General features: G+C 36.7%; 1 protein-coding gene and 1 long non-coding RNA gene across 11 annotated transcripts; one reads left to right on the top strand and one right to left on the bottom strand.

The window, feature by feature from the left end:
- Positions 1 to 253: 253 nt before the first annotated feature.
- On the bottom strand, positions 254 to 5,367 carry LOC142180350 (uncharacterized). Its single transcript, XR_012708865.1, has 4 exons — positions 5,248 to 5,367; positions 5,050 to 5,151; positions 1,555 to 1,590; positions 254 to 1,342 (listed from the first exon to the last, which is right to left on the bottom strand). It is a non-coding gene; the product is annotated as an uncharacterized LOC142180350 (long non-coding RNA).
- On the top strand, positions 5,268 to 14,463 carry LOC142180349 (TMV resistance protein N-like). Of its 10 annotated transcripts, XR_012708863.1 has the most exons (5): positions 5,274 to 5,904; positions 12,193 to 12,260; positions 13,260 to 13,324; positions 13,774 to 13,881; positions 13,975 to 14,463. XR_012708863.1 is itself a non-coding variant. In XM_075252257.1 (3 exons), the coding sequence occupies exons 1-3, from the start codon at positions 5,426 to 5,428 to the stop codon at positions 14,009 to 14,011; spliced, it is 624 nt and encodes a 207-aa protein (XP_075108358.1). In that variant the 5' UTR covers positions 5,268 to 5,425; the 3' UTR covers positions 14,012 to 14,457. The 10 variants fall into 10 exon arrangements, 7 of the variants coding, with proteins under 7 accessions (XP_075108358.1, XP_075108359.1, XP_075108360.1 ...); XR_012708862.1 differs by lacking the exon at positions 12,193 to 12,260 and having other exon boundaries at positions 5,272 to 5,904; positions 13,975 to 14,460; XR_012708864.1 differs by lacking the exon at positions 13,260 to 13,324 and having other exon boundaries at positions 13,975 to 14,460.
- The last annotated feature ends 7,253 nt before the right edge of the window (positions 14,464 to 21,716 follow it).

The raw sequence follows: 21,716 nt of genomic DNA, 5'->3' as shown, positions 1-21,716 counted from the left end.
TTATTAAGAGCTCCGAAAAAATTAATTTGTTACTACCCGGATGAATAAAAGTATTCACGACATTGATATTGTAAAGTCTCAAAAGAAACCTTTTGAGTTTCAAATGTATAAGTCAAAGTGGTTGGCATATTGAGACTATAAATGAAAGGAATATTGAATATTTTCATATTTCTATAATCATAACGGATAAATATAAAAGATTACCCTATTTTATTTCTATTTATACTACACAAATATAAGCATAATGATGGAATCATATGTCACAAGTAAACTAGAGGTTTACTAAAACAAATATTAGTTGGCATGACCGGTTGACCATCTCGGTTCAATTATAATGCGAAAAATTAATTGAGAATTACATTGACATATATTGAAGAAATATAAGATTTTTCAAGAATTCTCTTGTGATGCTTATTCTCATGATATATCAGTTAAAGTTGGGATTGAATCCTTTGATTTTTGGAACTAATAAAAGGTGATAAATATATGGGCCCAATCACCTGCCATGTCGACCGTTTACTATTATATAATTTTAATAGATGCATCTATTCTTTGGTCACATATGCATTTGTTATCAACTTGCAGTTTGGCTTTTGCAAGATTGATTGCTCAAATTATTAGAGCATAGTTCTAAAAAATAAATTATGATTATTTATCTTGATAATACTGGTTTAAATCCAAGTTGGTTTAGCAGAAATTGTATGCTTCCAATTATAGCTAAACAATTAGTTATGAGAACAAAATTGCCAAAATAAAATTTGGTATGTGATGTATTATTTAATATACAACAGCACTTGTACGCATCTAGCCAAATTAAGATAAGTTCTCCCTATCACAATCAGTTCAGGGTCAGGAACCAAATAATTTTTATCTAGAAATATGAATGTGTTATATGATTTAATTGTTCCACCACAATGTACAAAGATGGATCCCCAAATAAGGCTGGGGATATGTGTCGGTGATCCCAACAATAGGGGGAGAAAATGGGCAGCTGAAAAAGTAATGCATGTAATGAATTATTATGAGTACATCTAGATCCTCGTATGAGAAAATGTGAACTTGAAGTTTAAGGAATAATTCATTTGCAAAATATTGCCAGACGTATTTGCTGACCCAAAGTTAAATATCATATTCAGCTGCTAATGCTCCAAATAAAATAAATTTCATAATGAATAGAGTCTATGGCATGCATGAAGCATAATAGACTAATCAGTTCTAAAGATAAAACTCCTTAAAAAGGAGAGGAGCAAATGTTCAAGATGGTCATAATAAGGAAGCAAGTGCTCTAGAAGAGCACCACGACATAACACTTCATAAGACCTCATAGGAAAGGCTCAGGTACCTAAAAATAATAAGATAAAGAAATCTCAATAAGTTATGTTTTTATTGGGTAATAGTAGAACCGATATAAAATGATCGTCGACGATATTGTTAATATAATGTAACGCTCAATATTATTAATATTGACGAGGATCTTGAGCTCAAATCTATCATGAAATTTGGACAGATAAATGATTGGCCAAATAAAAAATATGCAATGAAAATTGATTTCACCTGAAAAATATGAAGTTGGATGGATAGTCCCAACACCTGAAAGTATAAAGCCAATGGAGGTATAAATGCGTTCTTGTGCGAAAAAAAAGGTCAAGTCGATAAACATAAAGACGACTTGTGTCACAAGAAAATTTGTAAATATCCTGGCATTGATTATATAGAGACATGTTCTCCTGTGGTAGATGTCGCCATTTCAGGTTTTAATCCGGCAATACAAGAAAAATATGATATGCGTATAATGGAAATCATTGAAGGATTTAAATTGTTCTGAAGCATATTAAGGTTTTCAAGAAATCTATTAAATAAAGCTTCAAAAATCCTTATACGGATTGAAACAATCAGGGCGCATGTGATATAGTCGCCTGAGTGAGTACCTGTTGAAAGAAGGGTACAAGAAGGATTCAATTTGTCCTTGTATCTTTATAAAAAGATCTGGATCTAAATTTGTTATAATCACCGTGTATGTTGATGATTTAAATATCATTGGAACTCCTAGGGAGCTTCCTAAAGCAGTAGAGCTTCCTAAAGCGGTTGACTATTTAAAGAAAGAATTTGAAATGAAAGATCTTGGAAAGACAGAATTTTATCTTGGTCTACAAATTGAGTATATGAAAGATGGAATTTTTGTCCATCAATCAGCATACACTAAAATGATTTTAAAGCGATTATATATGGATAAAGCACATCCATTCCGACCTCATGAAAATAATGAAGAGCTTATTGGTCCCGAATTACCATATCTTAGTACAATTGGTGCACTAATATATCTTTCTAATATTACAAGGTCAGACATAACTTTTTCAGTTAATGTCTTAACAAGATATAGCTCTGCTCCTACAAGGAGACATTGGAATGGAATCAAACATATATTACGGTATCTAAAAGGGACTACCGATATCAAATTATTTTATGGCAATGATTGTAGTCCCGATCTTGTTGGTTATGCCGATGCTAGGTATTTATATGACCCACATAAGGCTCGATCTCAAACAGGCTATGTGTTTACATATGGAGGCACTGTCATATCTTGGCGATCGACTAAAAAATCAATCGTGGCTACTTCATGCTGAGATAATTGTTATTCATGAAGCAAGTCGAGAATGTGTATGGTTGAGGTCTATAATACACCTTATTCGAGACAAATATGGTTTGAAGTGTGACAAACTACCCACAATTTTGTATGAAGACAATTCAGTATGCATATCCCAATTGAAGGGAGAATTTATAAAGGGGATAGGACAAAGCAAATTTCACCAAAGTTATTTTTCACACATGATCTTCAAAAGAATGGTGATACCAATGTGCAACAAATCCGTTCAAGTGATAATATGGCTAATCTGTTCACCAAATCTCTACCGACGTCAACCTTCAAGAAACTAGTGTACAAGATTGGGATGCGAAGGCTCAAGGATGCGAATTGATGCTCTCATCATGGGGAGTTAATACGCGTTGTACTCTTTTTTTCTTACAAGATTTTGTCCCACTGGGTTTTCCTTGTAAGGTTTTTAACGAGGCAACCAAAAGACGGATTTCTAAACATGTGTACTCTTTTTCCTTCACTAGGATATTTTTTCCATATGGTTTTTTCCTAATAAGGTTTTAACGATACACATTATCTATGGACATCCAAGGGGGAGTGTTATAAGAAAAATCAAATTTTGGTGGATGTCTACTCTTCCTTCATGATTTTCTCAAATGCTTAATGACATATTTCTATGCTTAATGACATATTCAATGACATATTTTTCTTCACTTTTCATGCTTATATAAAGGCCTTGTAATAGATAAGAAAATATACACAATTGAAGAAGAAAATATCTTCCTTCTCTCTATCTCCATTCCTTGTTCATGTTTTACCAAATTACTTTTATTTTATAACAACATGTGTTGTTCATATTTTACTAAGTTGCTTTTATTTTATAACATATATACATTTACCCCTAGATAACTGATACAACGTGCGAGAGAGATTCTAGGGGATAGTTACGATTAGTTAATGCTATAAATATCCCCTTCGCCATGATTGTTCCCGTTTCTCAATCTGTCTCACCTGCTGTTACTATATTGGAACCATTACAACATTACTTTCAATTGTCAACATTGTTGTTCGGCTTCATTTAGTGCTCAATAAGAATTCTTTACTTTGTTTTAGCTAACATTGCCTTCTTGTTTTCCATTAGCAAAGATCTACTAAATATTTGGTTAAAAATAATTGCTTGTGACCTTACTATACAACTTTAGTTGATTTATTTAAAATTCAGATTTTAATTAAGTTAAACTATAATTTAATCATGAACGTTACAAATGAAGCAAAATATAGAGGAGGTTTATGTATTATCCCTTCTAAATACTCAGTTTATCACATTTAGTTTGGGCTTATTACAGTATTCGAAAAGAATATAAGGAGATTTTTTGTTATTAGGACTCTTTTCATTTTTTTCACTTTATTTTAGTTTAGAACAAATTATGGGAACGAGACTGCTCTCCATTTCCATGTCTCCATTTTTCCAAGTTCCTATTTGGATGAGAGCCACATGTCATAGTTAAAAATTGAAGGTTGAGATTTAATTACCAAAGCAAGGTCTTAACTATGATTAGAATAATAAATATTTACTTTATTTGTTCTCCAATTTTCTGTAATCCCATGATTCTAGCTAAAAACATTACCTAATTCATTTTTTTTAAAATCTCTTTTCCTACTTTATTACGAGATTTTCTTCTCTTTTTGTTTGTTTGTTTGTTTATTTTGACAATTATTTTTTTTAGTATAGGTACGAGTTCTTTATTTTTGTCCAGTTCTTCTTACATTCCCAACAAAGATGAGGAAAATAGGCATCTAATGATTAGTAAGAACAATAAGACAAAATTGAATTAACGTATAATATTAAAATTAAAAAAATAAAAAGATATTTGTATAATTTAAGTTAAAAAAATATGTAGGATGTTAAAACTCTAGCAAGCCACTCATTGATTTGTCAGTTGTTAAAGAAAAAAAGGAAAAGAAGTACCAAACAAATTAAAGAAAAAGAGAATACAACAAAGAATCAAGAAAATATTAACTCAAAATATAAAGACTGAATTTGAAACAAAGAAAAAAATATGTTTAAAAAAAGAAAAGATGAGCTCGTATTAAAGTAGGAAAAAGAGAGATTTAAAAAAAATGAATTAGGTAATGTTTTTAGCTAGAATCATGGGATTACAAAAAAGTTGAAGAACAAATAAAGTAAATATTTATTATTCTAATCATGGTTAAGACCTTGTTTTGGTAATTAAATCTCAACCTTCAATTTTTAAATATGACACGTGGCTCTCATCCAAATAGGAACTTGAAGAAAGGAAGAGACACTAAAATGGATAGAGTCTTATCCAAATTGTGTGGTAAGTAAATCTTTTTTCTTTAACTTGTAAAATACAATAATACTACTACTACAACAACAACAACAACCCAATATAATTTTACTAATGGAATATGGGGAGGATAGTGTGTACGCATACCTTATTCCTATCCTGGAGTAGAGAAACTGTTTCCGATAGACCATTGGTTCTCTTCTTCTAAGAATTCACCATCTTGCTCTTGAGGTTACTCAAACTCACAACCTGTGGGTGGAAGTTGAGGGTGTTAATACTCACTCTTGTAGTAAAATACAACAATAGGAAAGAACAATTAGTGTTGGAAAATAAAGTTAAACAAACCCCAAGTCATTTTGAAGAAAACAAAGACTTGGGATGAGTTGACCCCAAGTCTTCCTTAGAAGTTAGAACAATACGTACTGCACTCGCATTCACACATTCTAAGCTAAGTCTTCCTGTCCGGCCAACTGCACAGTAATCATTAATTTTCCGGCAATTACTTCACCATCAATCAACAAAAATGGCACCAGAACTCAGTTACGATGCGTATTTGAGTTTTAGCGAGACAGGAAATATAGGCCAAACCTTCGTCAGCCATTTGCATGGAGCTTTGAAACAAGAAGGGATTTACACCTTCAAAGATGATCGGAACCAAGACAGAGGAACATCGGTTTCAAAGGATTCGTCCAGAGCTATTGCAGAATCCCAGATTATAGTTGTTGTCTTCTGCGAGAATTTTGTTTTATCTAAAGATTGTTTGGATGAAGTTGTAAAGATTATGGATTGCAGAAAACTGTTAAAGAAGATTGTGATACCGATATTCTACGACGTGGAACCATCGGAAGTACGAAGGCAAAGGAACAGCTTGGCCGAGGCATTTGCTGATGATAGTGAAAATGATGATGAGATTGGAAGATCAGAAAGGGTGAAAAGATGGAGGGATGCTTTGAATGAAGCAGGAAATATATCAGGCTTGGATCTCCGCAAGACACATGACGGGTTAGTATTACTGTAGTTCCTTTTAGAAATCAAATGGATTCAATGTTATATTTATTTCTATGTGAGGAATCATGTAATAAAAAAAAGTAATAATAATGAAATAATATAGGGTCATTACAGATCAATCATTCATATTAGAAAAGTTATTGATCTTATTTGTTTCTCTGGAGAGATTCGAATTTGACGATGAGATTCAGAAATGAATGTTCATTTAAATGGAGTAGCTGAATGAAAGAAGTAAGTTTACTCTATCTTTTAGGCCTGTGCATAAAATTAATCTTCCACGGGTCATGCATGCATATATTGTTTAACCTTTGGTTGTTCATGGAAAAAGTTTGTTTTCTTTCAATTCATACTAGCAAATAAAATTTAATTAATTAATTTAGGTCATTTATCAACTGATGGATGAGTTGATTTGGAATTAATTCATTAATATTGGTAGGAATGAAGCGGATTGTATAGAGCAGATAGTGAAGGAGATTGTTAGCAAGCTAAGATCGGAAGAAGTGGCCGGAGAACGTCAAAAGGATGTTAAATTCGGAAGTAAATTCCTGTCGGAGAGTCCTTGGCCATTTCCCATTTCCCATTGTGTGTGCCTGTATTTTTTTTTGTGACCATTTATAATATTTAAAAAAGTGATCAAACTTTCTAGTCCAAATATAAAAATATAAAAGACGACGATCGACCAATGGTTGGACTATTTGGTGCGACTTTTTCTTTATTTGTGGGGTTGGGGACGGTGAACCACTTGAGCACTCTAATGTGCTTTCACACTATTGTTAAATGGGCACGATAGACCACTTTACTACTCTTTATGCTTTGTTGACTGCAAATATTACTCTTATTTAGTACTGCAGTTTAATATTGTATTAGATTAGAAATATCTCCAAAATCATATATAAGGCTCTTGGGTAGATAGCTACCCACTATAGTAATGTACTCCTAATTTCTACTGTACGTTGGATGGTTTAACTATTATATTAGTATTATACTCCTAATTTCTATTGTATGTTGTATGGTTTAATTTTTAAATAACTAGTTTTTTGATTACGTGTATGCATTTGTATATATATTCATGTAATAAATAATTTTATAAAGTAACTATTTCTTTAGCCTACAACAACAACAACCCAGTAAAATCTACTAATGGGGTGTGGGGAGGGTAGTGTGTACGCAGACCTTACCCCTACCCTAAAGGAGTAGAGAGGTTATTTCCGAAAGACCCTCGGCTCAAGAAAACAAAAAGATAAAAGGACAAAAGGAGAATATTTGTATCACCACAACAATCATAGGAAAAATAGGAACACCATGAAATGCAAAAGAAAGATGCAAAGCAAAAGCGATAGCTAGTAAATAGGACATGCACTGAAAAGCGAAGTAGTAAAACATAACATTGTCACTAGCTATCTTAGACAAAAATCCTACTTGGCTAGTCCCTCAATGGTACGAAGTAAAACAAGACTCAACTACATCCTAACCTACAACTCTCATACTCGACCTCCAGATCTTCCTATCAAGTGTCATGTCCTCGAAAATCTGGAGCCTCGCCATATCCTGTCTGATCACCTCTCCCCAATACTTCTTAGGCCACCCTCTACCTCTTCTCGTGCTCTCCACAATCAGCTGCTCACACCTCCGTACCGGAGCATCTGGGCTTCTCCTTTGAATATGTCTGAACCATCTAAGCCTCGCTTCCCGCATCTTGTCATCAATGGGAGCCACGTGCACCTTCTCCCGAATAATATCATTCCTAATTTTATCTATCCTAGTGTGCCAGTACATCCACCTCAACATCCTCATTTCTACTACTTTCATCTTCTGGATATGTGAGTTCTTAACGGCCCAACACTCAGCCCCATACAATATGGCCGGTCTAACCACCGCTTTATAGAACTTACCTTTGAATATTGGTGGCACTCTCTTGTCACACTGGACTCCAGATGCTAACCTCTACTTTATCCATCCTACCCAATACGGTGTGTGACATCCTCGTCGATCTCCCCTTCCCCCTGGATAACCGAACCAAGGTACTTGAAGCTGCCTCTACTCGGGATGACTTGTGATTCAAGCCTCACATTCATGCCACTTCCCCTGGCTCAGCGCTGAATTTACACTCCAGGTATTCCGTCTTCGTCCTGCTCAGCTTGAAACTCTTAGACTCAAGAGCCTGTCTCCAAACCTCTAGCCTCTCGTTAACACCGGCTCGCGACTCATCAATCAGAACTATGTCATCGGCGAATAGCATGCACCATGGCACCTCCCCCTGAATATGGTGTGTTAACGCGTCGATCACCAAGGCGAATAAGAATGGACTGAGCGCAGAACCTTGGTGTAACCCCATTACAATCGGAAAATGCTCAGAGTCACCTCCTACTGTCCTAACCCGAGTCTTAGCCCCATCATACATGTCCTTAATCGCCATAATGTAGGGAACCGACACACCTTTTGCCTCCAGGCATCTCCAGAGAACTTCTCTTGGAACCTTGTCATACGCTTTCTCTAGGTCAATAAAGACCATGTGCAGATCCTTCTTCCTCTCTTTGTATAGTTCCACCAATCTCCTAACAAGGTGTATAGCTTCTGTAGTCGAATGACCCGGCATGAACCTGAACTGGTTGTCTGATACAGACACTGTCATCCTCACCCTCACTTCAACCACCCTCTCCCACACTTTCATGGTATGACTCAGTAATTTGATACCCCTATAATTGTTACAACTCTGGATATCACCTTTGTTCTTATACAATGGGACCACCGTACTCCACCTCCACTCATCCGGCATCCTCTTCGCCTTAAAAATAATATTAAACAACCTAGTCAACCACTCCAAACTTGCTCTCCCCACACACTTCCAAAATTTCACTGGAATCTCTTCTGGCCCGGTCGCTCTACCCCTACTCATCTTACGTATAGCTCCCACGACCTCATCAACCTCGATACGCCTGCAGTACCCAAAGTCACGGTGACTCTCGGAATGCTCCAATTCGCCTAGCACAATATCCTGATCCCCTTCTTCATTCAGAAGTTTATGAAAGTAAGTCTAACATCTCCTCTTAATCTGGGCATCTTCCATTAATACTCTACCATCTTCGTCCTTGATGCATCTCACTTGGTCCAAATCCCGAGCCTTCCTCTCTCTCAACTTGGCCAGCCGGAATAACTTCTTCTCCCCGCCTTTTTTCCCCAGTTCCTCGTACATATGACCATAAGCCGCAGTCTTGGCCTCCGTGACCGCCAGCTTAGCCTCCTTCCTAGCTGTCTTATACCTCTCCATGCATGCTCGCCTCTCCTCCTCATCTATGCTCTCCACTAACTTCAGGTACGCCGCCTTCTTAGCTTCCACTTTACCTTGAACCACTTCATTCCACCACCAGTCTCCTTTGTGCCCACCAGAGGCGCCCGTCGAGACTCCTAACACCTCTCTCGCAGCCTCCCTAATACAGTCTGTTGTCACTGACCACATAGTGCTCGCGTCACCACTGCTCTTCCAAGCTCCCATAGTCGACAACCGCCCCTCCAACTCTTGGGCTTTATCCTTAGTTAAGGCCCCTCACCTGATTCTCGGACATCCTCGAGTAGACCTTTTCCTCCTCTTTAACATAATACCAACGTCCATCACCAAGAGCAACAATCGCGCCCGAAATTACCTTGCAATCCTTGCACAGTCCTCTGTCACCTCTCTTGAGGAGGAGATAGTCAATCTGAGTCTTCGCCACTGCATTTTGAAAAGTAACCAAATGCCTCTCCCTCTTTGGAAAGCTAGAGTTCGCAATCACCAACCCAAAAGCCTTAGTGAAGTCCAACAGCGATGTACCTCCTCCGTTCCTCTCCCCAAAACCGAAGCCTCCATGCACCTCGCCATAACCACCTGCAATCGACCCAATATGCCCATTTAAATCCCCTCATATGAATAGTTTATCAATAGGCAGAACCTGACGCATAATCTCATCTAACCCCTCCCAGAAGCGTCGTTTAACCTCCTCATCTAGGCCCACATGCAGCGCATAGGCGCTAACGACGTTTAGGGTGCACTCTCCAACCACCAACTTAATAATCATCAATCTATCATTCACTTATCTAACCTCGACCACAGACTCTCTGAGTTCCCTATCCACCAAGATGCCCACTCCATTCTTACCTTTCTGGACTCCTGAGTACCAAAGTTTATACCCGTCCGCGTCCTTCGCCCTCGACCCTACCCACCTAGTCTCCTGGACACACGCTATATTGACCCTCCTCTTCTAGAGGATCTCCGCCAACTCTATAGACTTACCCGTCAATGTACCTACGTTCCATGACCCAATTCTCAACCTACACACACCCTTGTTCCCTTTACCTCCCTTGCCTCCCGCCCCACCCCTTACCCCTGCCCTACCTCCCGCCCCACCCCCGTTCCACTCGAGGACATGTCCTCACTCGACCATCCCAGACCACAAACACTATACCTACGGTAGAATAAGGGGAATCACTATCACATACAATATAACATACCAAACCAGAAGAAGACAAGTTGCAACTACATGCACACTAATACGGTGAATAAACTAATACGAACTAAGCTCACAACAATTTATTTTGAGAGAGATTATTTTGAGAACCTTTAATTCTCTTCATCCTTATTGTGCTTCTATGTGCTCTGTGAGAAGTACATTTTGTACTTCTCCTCATATAATAAATTTGTTGGCTTATCGCCACTCGTGATTTTCTCCCGTTCTAGAATTTACAAGGAAAGTTTATGTGCCATCTTTATTGATTTTATATTTGCTTCTCTTATTCTCAATTGAAATTGTTTTGGGTGCTTAACTATATAATTTAATCCTATAATAATCCGGTCGGTCATTTTGACTGTTGTAGCCTCGTTCCCCCATTTACTGCTTATTCTATGCTCAATCTGGTTCGGTTTCGGGGATGTTTCGGAATGGAATGAGACACTTAGTCCCAAGGTTAGAAGCGTAGGTTGAAAGAGTTGACCGAATATTGACTTATGTGTAAACAACTCCGGAATGGAGTTTTGAGAGTTCTGATAGCTTCATATGATGATTTTGGACTTAAGAGTGTGACCGGATATTGATTTAAAGGTCCGTAGGTGATTTTACCTTGAAATGGCGAATGTTGAAAAATTTAAAGTTTGAAGAGTTGAGAAGTTTGACCGAGAGTTGATTTTGTAGTTACCCGGCTCGGATTTTAGTTCTGAAAGTTGGAATAGGTCCGTTGTGTTATTTATGACTTATGTGCAAAATTTGAGGTCAATCGGAGTTGATTTGATAGGTTTCGACATCGAAGGTAGAAGTTAGAAGTTCATAAGTTCATTTGGATTGAATTGAGGCGCGATTCATGTTTTTGATGTTGTTTGATATGATTTGAGGCATCGACTAAATTCGTATCGTATTTTAGAACTTGTTGGTATGTTTGGTTGAGGTTTCGGGGGGCTCAAATGTGATTCAGACCATGTTTGGCGCATTTGGAACCTTGGAGAAACTGCTGATTTCTGCTACTGGTTTTATTATACGTGATCCTGAGTTGATGTCGCGATCGTGAAGGGTTGTTGGTCAGAGATGGAAAATTATTCTATGCGATCACGAGGTAAGGTCTGCGATCGTGTAGCTAGAGCAGTTAGCGTATCGCGAGCGCGTGGGTGTAGTCGCGTCCGCAAAGAAGAAAAAGGAGAAGGTTGGTTCACGCGCATTGTTCATCGCGATCGCGTGAGGTAGTTCGCGATTGCGTAGGTCTGGGAAGCCTATGCATCACGTTCGCGTATGGGATTCCGCGTTCATGGAGAGTAACTTGGGCAGCCTTTGGGTTTGTGCTTCGCGATCGCGAAGAAGTGATATCTCGGTAGAATAAAAATCTCAAAAACGAAGGTTTGAGTCATTTTTCATAATTTGATTTTGGGAGTTCGGATTGAGGCGATTCTTGGAGAGATTTTCAAGAGAGTGATTGATGTAAGTGATTCTAACTTAGTTTTGGTTAAATTACATGAATATATCATTAATTTCATCATTTAATTAGTGATTTGGGTTGACAAATTGAGGAAAAAGTGTAGACAATTCCTCCGCTTTAATTTGAGGATTTGAAGGTCGAATTGTGATCGGATTTGAGTAATTTTGGTATGGTTGAACTCGTGGTTGAATGAGTGTTCACATTTTATTAATTTTGTCGGATTCCAAGATGTGGACCCGGACTTGACCTTTTGAGTTAACTTTTTGATTTTTGATTAAGAGCTTAGCTTTTTTATATGAAATTGAATCCTATAACTTGTGTTGATCATATAAAGTTGTTTGTGGCTAGATTTGAGGCATTTAGAGGATGATTCGCGAGGTAAGGGCTTATTGGAGTAGTGATTTGCACGGTTTGAGGTAAGTAACACTTCTAAACTTAGTTCTGAGGGTATGATTTCCCGAATTACATGTCATGTAATTGGTGTTGAGGTGCCACATATACTAGGTGACGGGCGTGTGGATATGCACCATAGGAATTGTGACTTTGTCGAATTCGTAAAACTGTGTAGTCATATAACTTGTTATCTTCCACGTATTTCCCATGTGTTAAAGAAATTGGAGCTGTGATTCATGTTAGAAATCATGCTTAGGCTACATGTTGGTACTGTTGGGACTCACAGAGGTCGTGTTGCATGTTGAATTATTTGCTTATTTGCAATTTGTACTCAGTCACAACTATCATTTGCATATCATATCTTAGTCTCTGTTGCCATTTATTGATACATCATATCTTCATTATTTTGGTTGATTATCATGATACCTATGATCCCGAGAGACTGGAGAAATTAATGATTAAGTGAGGCCGAGGGTCTGATTGTGAGGATATTTATGGGATCGGGCTGCACGTTGCAGCATGCTTTATTGATTCATGCCATGATTGGCTTATTATAGCACTTGGGTAGGATCCTCCCTCCAGAGTCTGACTCACCAGCAGTGAGTGCATGTACCTACTGAGTGCGAGTGCCAAGCGATTAGGAGGATTGTGTGGCTGTGAGGACTGAGTGACTGTGAGGAATGAGTGGCTGTAAGGATTGAATGAATGGGAGGACTGAGTGATTTGATACTCTGAGAGTATGTATATGACTTCATCAGTATTTTGCATTACAGTTGGCATACATAATTGACATGTAAATATCGAGATGTATCATTCCTCATTTCAGCTACACTTGGCATATTTTACATGTTTGAGATTTAACTGTTGAATTTGAAAGCATGTCTACATTTCTGTACCATTATTTCTATATTTGGATTGTACATGTTGAGCTCGTCAGTTCTTTCAGCCCAAGGTTCGTCTTGTTACTTATTGAGTACATTGGGTCGGTTGTACTCATACTACACTCTGCACTTCGTGTGTAGATCCAGGTACTTCCGGGTACGATGGTTGCCGATTTCGGAGCCTTATCAGTTCGGAGATTCTCAAGGTAGCTGCTTTAGCGTTCGCATACCTTGACTCTCCTCCTTTATCTTTTAGTTATTATTATACTATTCTATCTTCCTAGACAGTGTTTCAGACCATGTTATTGTATAGATGCTCATGTACTCTGTGACACCCGAATTTTAGGGGAATATTGTATTGAGTCGCGGTATTTTCGTATTAGTATTTATGAGATTTTACTCTTAAACTTGTTTTATCATGTTTTCAAACTTAAAGAATGTGTGATTTATTGTGGTTGTCGGCTTACCTAGTATTGCAATAGGCACCATCACGACATGTGAGATTTGGGTCGTGACAAATCCCTAATATATGGACATGGAGAAGAGAGTTCTATTGTGATATGAAATATTGTAGGCATTGCATACTAGTCCCAAGTGGAAAATGGATGTTGTTGATAAGGGTTCAAAGTCTTCTATTTTAATTTTCACTCTGCAGGGTAAGATACCGGTGCTGTGTATTGAAGTGCCCTTGCATTAACAAGTTTTTTATTATAATCGGATTGTTGTGGGAAAGCAGAAGTCAATTATCATGTATATCAAATAGGTATTTGTTTGCAATAAATTATTTGTGATATAAAAATAAGTTGCAATCACAATAAATATGAAAAAATATAATTTTATTGATAACATGATGCAGGTACAATTATGTTTGTTCCCTTGATTCTTCTTTCTAGATCGTTTTCCGTGATTCGATGGGCTTAACCAGCGTATTTCTCGAACGTAGGATGATGCGAACTTCCTTAGGATGTATTTGATCTCCAGGAAAAGGAAGAACATATGTTGATCACTTCGGTGGCTCTGAGAAAGACACTATTTGATATCTTTGATCTCTTTGTGAATATTCCATAAATTTTTATGGAATTTCGAGATGCTTTCAAAGGGAATATATGACCCCTTTTATAGGTGTAGCTAGGGTTTTTAGTAGAGTAGCCTCAAAGCTAGGGGTTTCAAGTAGAGTAGCCTCCAAGAAACTCTAACGCACTCTACTTGTAGTATCTTATATTTAGGACTTAACCCAAATTTCATATGGATTTGATCCGATAAAGTTTTGGTGTCTACAGTATTATTATGTGATGATGAACGACAAAGGACAATTAAGGCCAATGGTGGTATAACCATAATATTGCGAGTTCAGATTTATTATTCAAGATTGTATAAACGGATCCGAGAAAGGGAAAAAAAATGAAAGTGTTTATGAAACGATTTTTCACTGTGAAGATGGATAAAGGAACAATATCAAAATGATTTGAGAAAAAAGTTGCAACAAAAATAGGATTCTGCTTTTTTACTTATATTCACTCTTTAATTTTCTACCCTTGTCATGACTTATAATTTCTTGTTTTTATAAATGTTAGGATCGGTGTTCACTATCTGATGATCTTAGAATATATTTTAATTGCATTCATAATCATGCCATGATTGAGAATAACTTATGGTTATAAAGGTAAAATTTTGTTGTACCTTTTACCAAATGAAAAAGGTGTGTTGGCACAGATTTGCATTAACATACATGTGAAAAATTATCTTTAAGGTTATAACACATCAGATAGTCGTACGTCAATACTTGAAAATATTTTGTGATCGATCATGAAATAATATTTTACATGTATACCATTTGGATCTAGAAATATATATACATGGGTATGTTTATTTGATGAAATAAATGATCAACTTTTGATATGTTCAAGGTTGCAAAACATTGGTTGACATCTATTTGGAAAAGTGTATACGGTCAAAACCGAGTCTGCCCTTCGGGATTGGAACATGATGGACCGAGGTTCATCATTATAATATCGAGTCATAATGCGAAGTTTGATTGTCGAATTCGAGCCCCAGAAATCAATCCAGATCGAGATCGGTCAAGATCGAGCTCGAGACATCGAGGTCGAACGAATAGAGATCGGCCAAGATCAAGCTCGAGGCATCGAGGTCGAATAAATAGAGATCGGCCAAGATCGAGCCCGAGCCTAAGAAACCAATCAAGATCGAGATCGGCCAAGATCGAGATCGACCCAAAAAACAAAAAAAGTTGTTATAGCCGCAATAGAGGGAGAATCCCGGCGAAAATTACGGCGCGAATCAAGGAGAAACTAATTAATTAATTTATTATGGAATCCCCACTATGTAATTTTAATTATATCCAAAAAGGAATTTTTCCCTATATTAAGGGTTGTTATCATTTGTAGAAGGCATCAGATTCACCGAGAATTATAGAACATCAAGCAAATACTATACTTTTTTGGGCTTTGATATTGTCTCATATTGTTCTTCTACCAATCACTCGCCATTCAATTTGAGAGTGATAAAACCTGAAGGCTTAGGCCAACTAATTCATTTGATTTGCATTCATTTCTTTTATAGCTAATTTCGATATTCATTTACTTATTTTTTCAATTTGTACCAAGTTATACTACATATCCTTAGAACTACGTATAAATTCAATTGTTATCCGTTTTTCGGGTAAACAGTTTGGCGCCCACCGTGGGGCTAAAGATAATAGTGGTTGTTTGATACAGATCTCTGTAAAACATACTATTTTATACTTGCTCTTGGAAGTATCTTTGGATTCAAGCTAAAAATGATGAACTCTCGATTAATGGCCCTACCTATCGACCACGAATTTGACCATCAAGATGAGAATAACAACTTGATGCCCGGGGTTGAAAGGCCACCCGTTTACCCCATTGGAATTGGGGCCATGGATGCAATTGATATTAATTCGCATGTGTCCATTGAAGCGAACCAACATTCCGGCCCCGAAAATAGCATTCATGGTGGAACTCGATATGCAGTTCGAAATACCCAAAATGTTGGAGAAAACGGGATCAGCCTGCGTATGATTTTTGAAATGTTGTAAGCTCAACAGGTAGCGATAGCTCAGTTGCACAGTCAAACCCAGGCACCGAGCAGGGCTGAGCCCAGTCCACTCCAAGAAGTCACCCACGGAACGGGGCCAACTGTAGTAAGATCAAATGAACAAGAATCGGGGACTACCCCCGAAATTATAAAGATGTTTGAGGAACTGACAAAATGGATAGAGTCAGGAGAAAAGAGGATTGAAGCAACCGACAAGAAAGTAAAAACTTATAACTCCAGGGTTGATCAAATCCCGGGGGCACCACCAAGAACACTGATAAGAAATGATGAAAAAGTAAAAATAACAAGCAGAAATTAAAGATGGAATCATACATACGTTTAATATTCCATTTCTCAGGAAATGGCATGCACTCAGCCAGAATTAGGTTTGTGGTCTTCACCCGAACGAACCGGCCTATCTAGCCCCGATCTTTGTCTTCATCTATATTCGAGGTAAATGCCTTGGTGGCCCGACATTGAAGCTTTATCAGCCCACCCCGGTAGAGTCGAGGGCTATATAATCTTACGAGGTGGTCAAGGGTGAAGGGAAGCCCGTCGATTTTGCTCACAAAGAAACGGAGCAGTATCATGATCCTTCAGAAAGAAGGATGAATTTGGCCGAGGGTCACCTGGTATTTCTTACAGAAGTAGACGATGACCGGATCGAGGGTACCCAGCATGAAAGGACAAGTATAAATACTTAGAAACCCTTCCATGTGGGTGGTGATCGCTTCCTCTGGTGCTGGTATCACAACTTCTTTGTTTTCCCAGTTGCAATCTTTCTTCACTAGGTCAATGAGGCTTTTGGATATCGAGAATATATATCTCAATACTGGCTCGCATCGACCAGCAACTGATGAGGGTTTCTCAACCTTAAAGTTGAAATCAATAACACACCCCCGAGAATAAGTTCTTCAAGGCGTGGCTCCACCACTGGTTTCTCGCTGGCCGGCCGAGATGAGGAAGCAATCCATTTCTGCGGAACAGTTTTAGATTTTTTGGCCATTTAATTTTTGTGGACAAAGAAGAATGGATATTGAAATATTTGGTGTTTTATGAAGAACAAGCAAAGAAACTCAAAAGCTGGAGATAGGAAGCTTTGGAGAAGGCAAAGAACTATGAAGATTAGAATGAAAAAGATTTGAAAGTAAAAGTTTGAAATAATGAAGAAGGGGTCTATTTATCAATTTCACAACGACGGTTCAAAACTGGTAGTGGCCGACCATCAACTGACGCGCATTTAATGTCTTGGTAACTGGACCAACGAAACGTTTGTCGCATACGTCTCAATTGGGCTCGTCGCTAATGTCATTTCCCATCTAGTCGGAGTTCAAAAATTCATATCATTTCTCTCTATCTTCTTTCTGAGAAACGAAGGGATTATCTGTATACGGTAAAAACCGAGTCTTCCCTTCGAGATTGAAACATGATGGACCGAGGTTCATCATTATAATATCGAGCCATAATGCGAAGTTTGGTTGTCGAACTCGAGCCCCAGAAACCAATCGAGATCGGTCAAGATCGAGCTCGAGACATCGAGGTCGAACGAATAGAGATCGGCCAAGATCAAGCTCAAGACATCGAGGTCGAATAAGTAGAGATCGGCCAAGATCGAGCTCGAGCCCCAGAAACCAATCAAGATCGAGATCGAGCCAAGAAATAAAAAAAAGCCGTTATAGCCGCAATAGAGGGGAGAATCTCTGCGAAAATCACGACGCGAATCAAGGAGAAGCTAATTAATTAATCTATCATGGGATCCCCACTATGTATTTTTAATTATGTCCAAAAAGGGATTTCCCCACTATATTAAGGGTTGTTATCATTTGTAGAAGGCATCGGATTCATTGAGAATTATAGAACATCAAGCAAATACTATCCTTTTTTGGGCTTTGATATTGTCTCATATTGTTCTTCTACCAATCACTCTCCATTCAATTTGAGAGTGATAAAACCCGAAGGCTTATGCCAACTAATTCATTCGGTTTGCATTCATTTCTTTTATAGCTAATTTCGATATTCATTTACTTATTTTTCTAATTTGTATCAAGTTATACCATATATCCTTAGAACTACGTATAAATTCAATTGCTATCCATTTTTCGGGTAAACAAAAAGAAACTCAAAATCCTATTGAATTTTGGTTATTCATCTTCGTAATTTTAGACAATATTGAATCATCTTGACTTCAACAAGGAAGCCATTATCCTATTAAAGCTTTGTCTCATGAATATATGTCCCTCTTAAAATAAAACAAATTCCCCAAAAAATCAGCTAATGTGAGTTAAGCCAATTAAGAAATAAATTTTGGGGCGTAGCCTTTTCAGCACTTAAAAAGTTATTGCATTTTATCCATGTAAGTTGCTTTAAATCAGTTCTTTATTATTGTATATAATCTTTTGATAAATTTAATTTATTGGTTTATTGTATAAATGATTGACTAAAAATTTACGTGCAACGCACGTACATGAAAACTAGTATTATTATAAAAGCATGAATACAATATCGGTTTACAAAAATAACCTTATAATATTAAGCATATTAACTTATAATAAAAGGACATAATCGGAATTTTAGATATTAGCCTTATAATCCTATTAGTTTTATGACATAAAACTACACGTTAGGAATCCTACCTGATTACATTTAGGAATCCTATTAGTATAATTTTTTTTCAGGCCGTCTAATTCATATAAAATTGAACAAGTAAATATCTTTAGTCATGTAATCCTATTAATTTTAGGATATACTTCTTAAAAATTTCTATTACTAATTTAATTTAAAAACGTATTATAATGTCCTATTACTAATTTAAGTTGAAAATGTATTATATTGTCCAAATCCATTTAGAAAATGGAGAGCCTATTTGGACTACAATACATTCTATGCTAATTTTTAATATTTAAAATTTTAAAATTAATAAACTTTTGTCTATTAAATTCTTATTAAAAATATGTAGAAATATTTAATAAAATCAATTTCATAAGAATCCTCTGTATTGGCAATACATTACTATTCCATAATGTCCAATACCAAGAAAAAATAAAAGTAATATTAAATGGATTGCATAAAGAGTTGAAATTGAGAAAAAATACCTCCACGATAACATATTTTTATATTATATTTGAACTATTTTCTTACTCAAATAATATTTTTTAATCAATGTAAAAGTGAAATGCCATATCAATCTTTTACTCTTTAAAAATAAAATTAAGGTGGATAAAATTATAATTAAGATTAAATATTCAAAATAAGAGATGAACTAATATTAAGATCTGAAGCAACATAGAATAATTTTTTTTATGTTAAAACCAAATAATTAAATATTTTAATTAATTATTTAGTAAGAGAATCCAATTCAATTATTTTTTAAATTCATCATATGAGTAAAATCCTTATTCAAGTTTAAAAAAATCTTAGAGTACATAAATTTATTCCATAAAAAAATTGTTAGAACATAAAGTAAAAAGGTTAGTATATTATTAAGAATCAAAATGCTATACAAGTGTCTGAGGAAGCACACTCAAAGCTAAATCTTAATCAAGAATAAGTTTTCAAGACTATATTATAAAGAGTCAACTCTGGTATAACGTAATTATTCTTTGTAAATGCCTCCGGAGGAATCGAAATAATATTTCTATATCATGCTTTATTTGCAAATATCATATCAAGAGGCATGACATTGTTAGCAATAATAGCAAGTTGTATACCAACAACGACTTTATTGTGAGGTCACCCATTTTATATTTTAAATACCTCTTCAAATAATTAAATAACCATCACAAATATATCAAAATAGAGCAATGGTGCTAAATTTATAAGGAAAACAAAATTGATAATATGGGATAAAGCACTTATAACTAAGTGTCAAACGATCGAAATAATTGCCCGGAGTTCTAGAAATATATTGGATATTAATAAACCGTTTTGTGGGAAATTAATGGTTTGGGAGGTGATTTCTGTCAAGTACTACCCGTAGTTCCAAAATCGATAAAAACAGAGACTGTAAATGCTAGCTTGCCAAAGTTATACTTCTGGATTCAAATAAAATAGATTTAACTGACAAGAAATATAAAGTAAGAACCGATTTAGTATTCAATATCTTCTTGCTTCATGTCGGAAACGGAGAACAACATCCAATAAAATATGATTTGGTTCTTCCTGATGTCACGACCCAAAATCCGAATATTCGTGATGGCACCTAACCCTACCCGATAGGTAAGCCAATTAACCACTAACCAATTCCAATAATAATTAATAAAGCAATTAAGTAAAGAAATATCTGAATCTAATACATTCCCCAAGAACTTGTAGTACAAATCATGAGCTTCTAAGAATAGAATTTACAAAGCTGAAATGAAATAAATACATCGTCCGTTTTAAAAGTACATAAACAGAGTTTCATAGACCTAAAGCTACCACGAACAAGGGGCAGCTACAACCGGGACGCAGGTACATCTTCAATCCAGCTCCCATCGAACACAGCAACATCAGCATCCAACATCTTCACGCAAGGTACAGAAGTATAGTATGAGTACAACCGACCCCATGTACTCAATAAGTAACAAACCTAACCTTATGTTGAAAGTAATAACGAGCAAACAACAAGGTCGGGTACAACACTAATATTCCACCACAGTTCATAATAGCATAGCACAATAACAAAAGGGTATCTCCAAAATAAAAGGCTCAGTTCTTTCATAGTTCCATAAAATAGGCATTTCTTTTCAAGTATCTTGTGAAAACCCAAATCTTTTACCGAAAAAGCCAAAGTACGAATAAGTTTGAAAACTGTGGTTTTTCCCAAACCTCCTTTCAACAAATAGTAAGATGTTTCATTTTCAGATAGCATGAGAAAAGTACTTCTCTATGCCTACATGTCAAGATACAGGTAAAATCATAAATGTCCCCAAAACCGGGTAGCAGAAGAAAATGCATCTCTATGCATGTATCTCAAGTACGCATGTCAAATGCAATGCACCTCAATGATGAGCTCATGTACTCACACTCTCAGAGTACTCAATCTCAATGTCTCGCATTTGCTCTCACTATGCTCAATGCTCAACACACTCAATCACTCAGCGCTGTACAATACCTATTGTGGTGTGCAGCCCGATCTATATATGACCATAAGGCCCGTTGCAGCATGCAACCCGATCCACATATATATAGTCGTCTGTGCTCACTTGGGGTGTGCAGACTCCGGAGGGGCTCCTACAGCCCAAACGCTATAATCCGCACGGATAACTCACATGCTGCACGTAAAACGCACGTGCCGTAATATCAGTATCTGGATCCGCACGGACAACTCACATGCTGCATGGACAACTCACGTGTTGTACGGACAACTCACGTGCTGCACAGACAACTCACGTGCTATAGTATTAGTATCTGAATCCGCACGGATAGCTCATGTTCTATAGTATCAATATCCTCACAGCAGCCCCCCGACCACACTCAGTCATTAATCTCTCTAGTCCCATTCACGGGCTCACAATGTCAAGAAACTAGCCCGACAATAATGAT

Source organism: Nicotiana tabacum, chromosome 4 (genome assembly GCF_000715075.1).
Source record: "Nicotiana tabacum cultivar K326 chromosome 4, ASM71507v2, whole genome shotgun sequence".
In the NCBI taxonomy this organism is placed as follows: Eukaryota; Viridiplantae; Streptophyta; class Magnoliopsida; order Solanales; family Solanaceae; genus Nicotiana; species Nicotiana tabacum.
The sequence above is the reverse complement of the archived record's forward strand: the minus strand, read 5'-3'. Positions and strand labels throughout refer to the sequence as shown.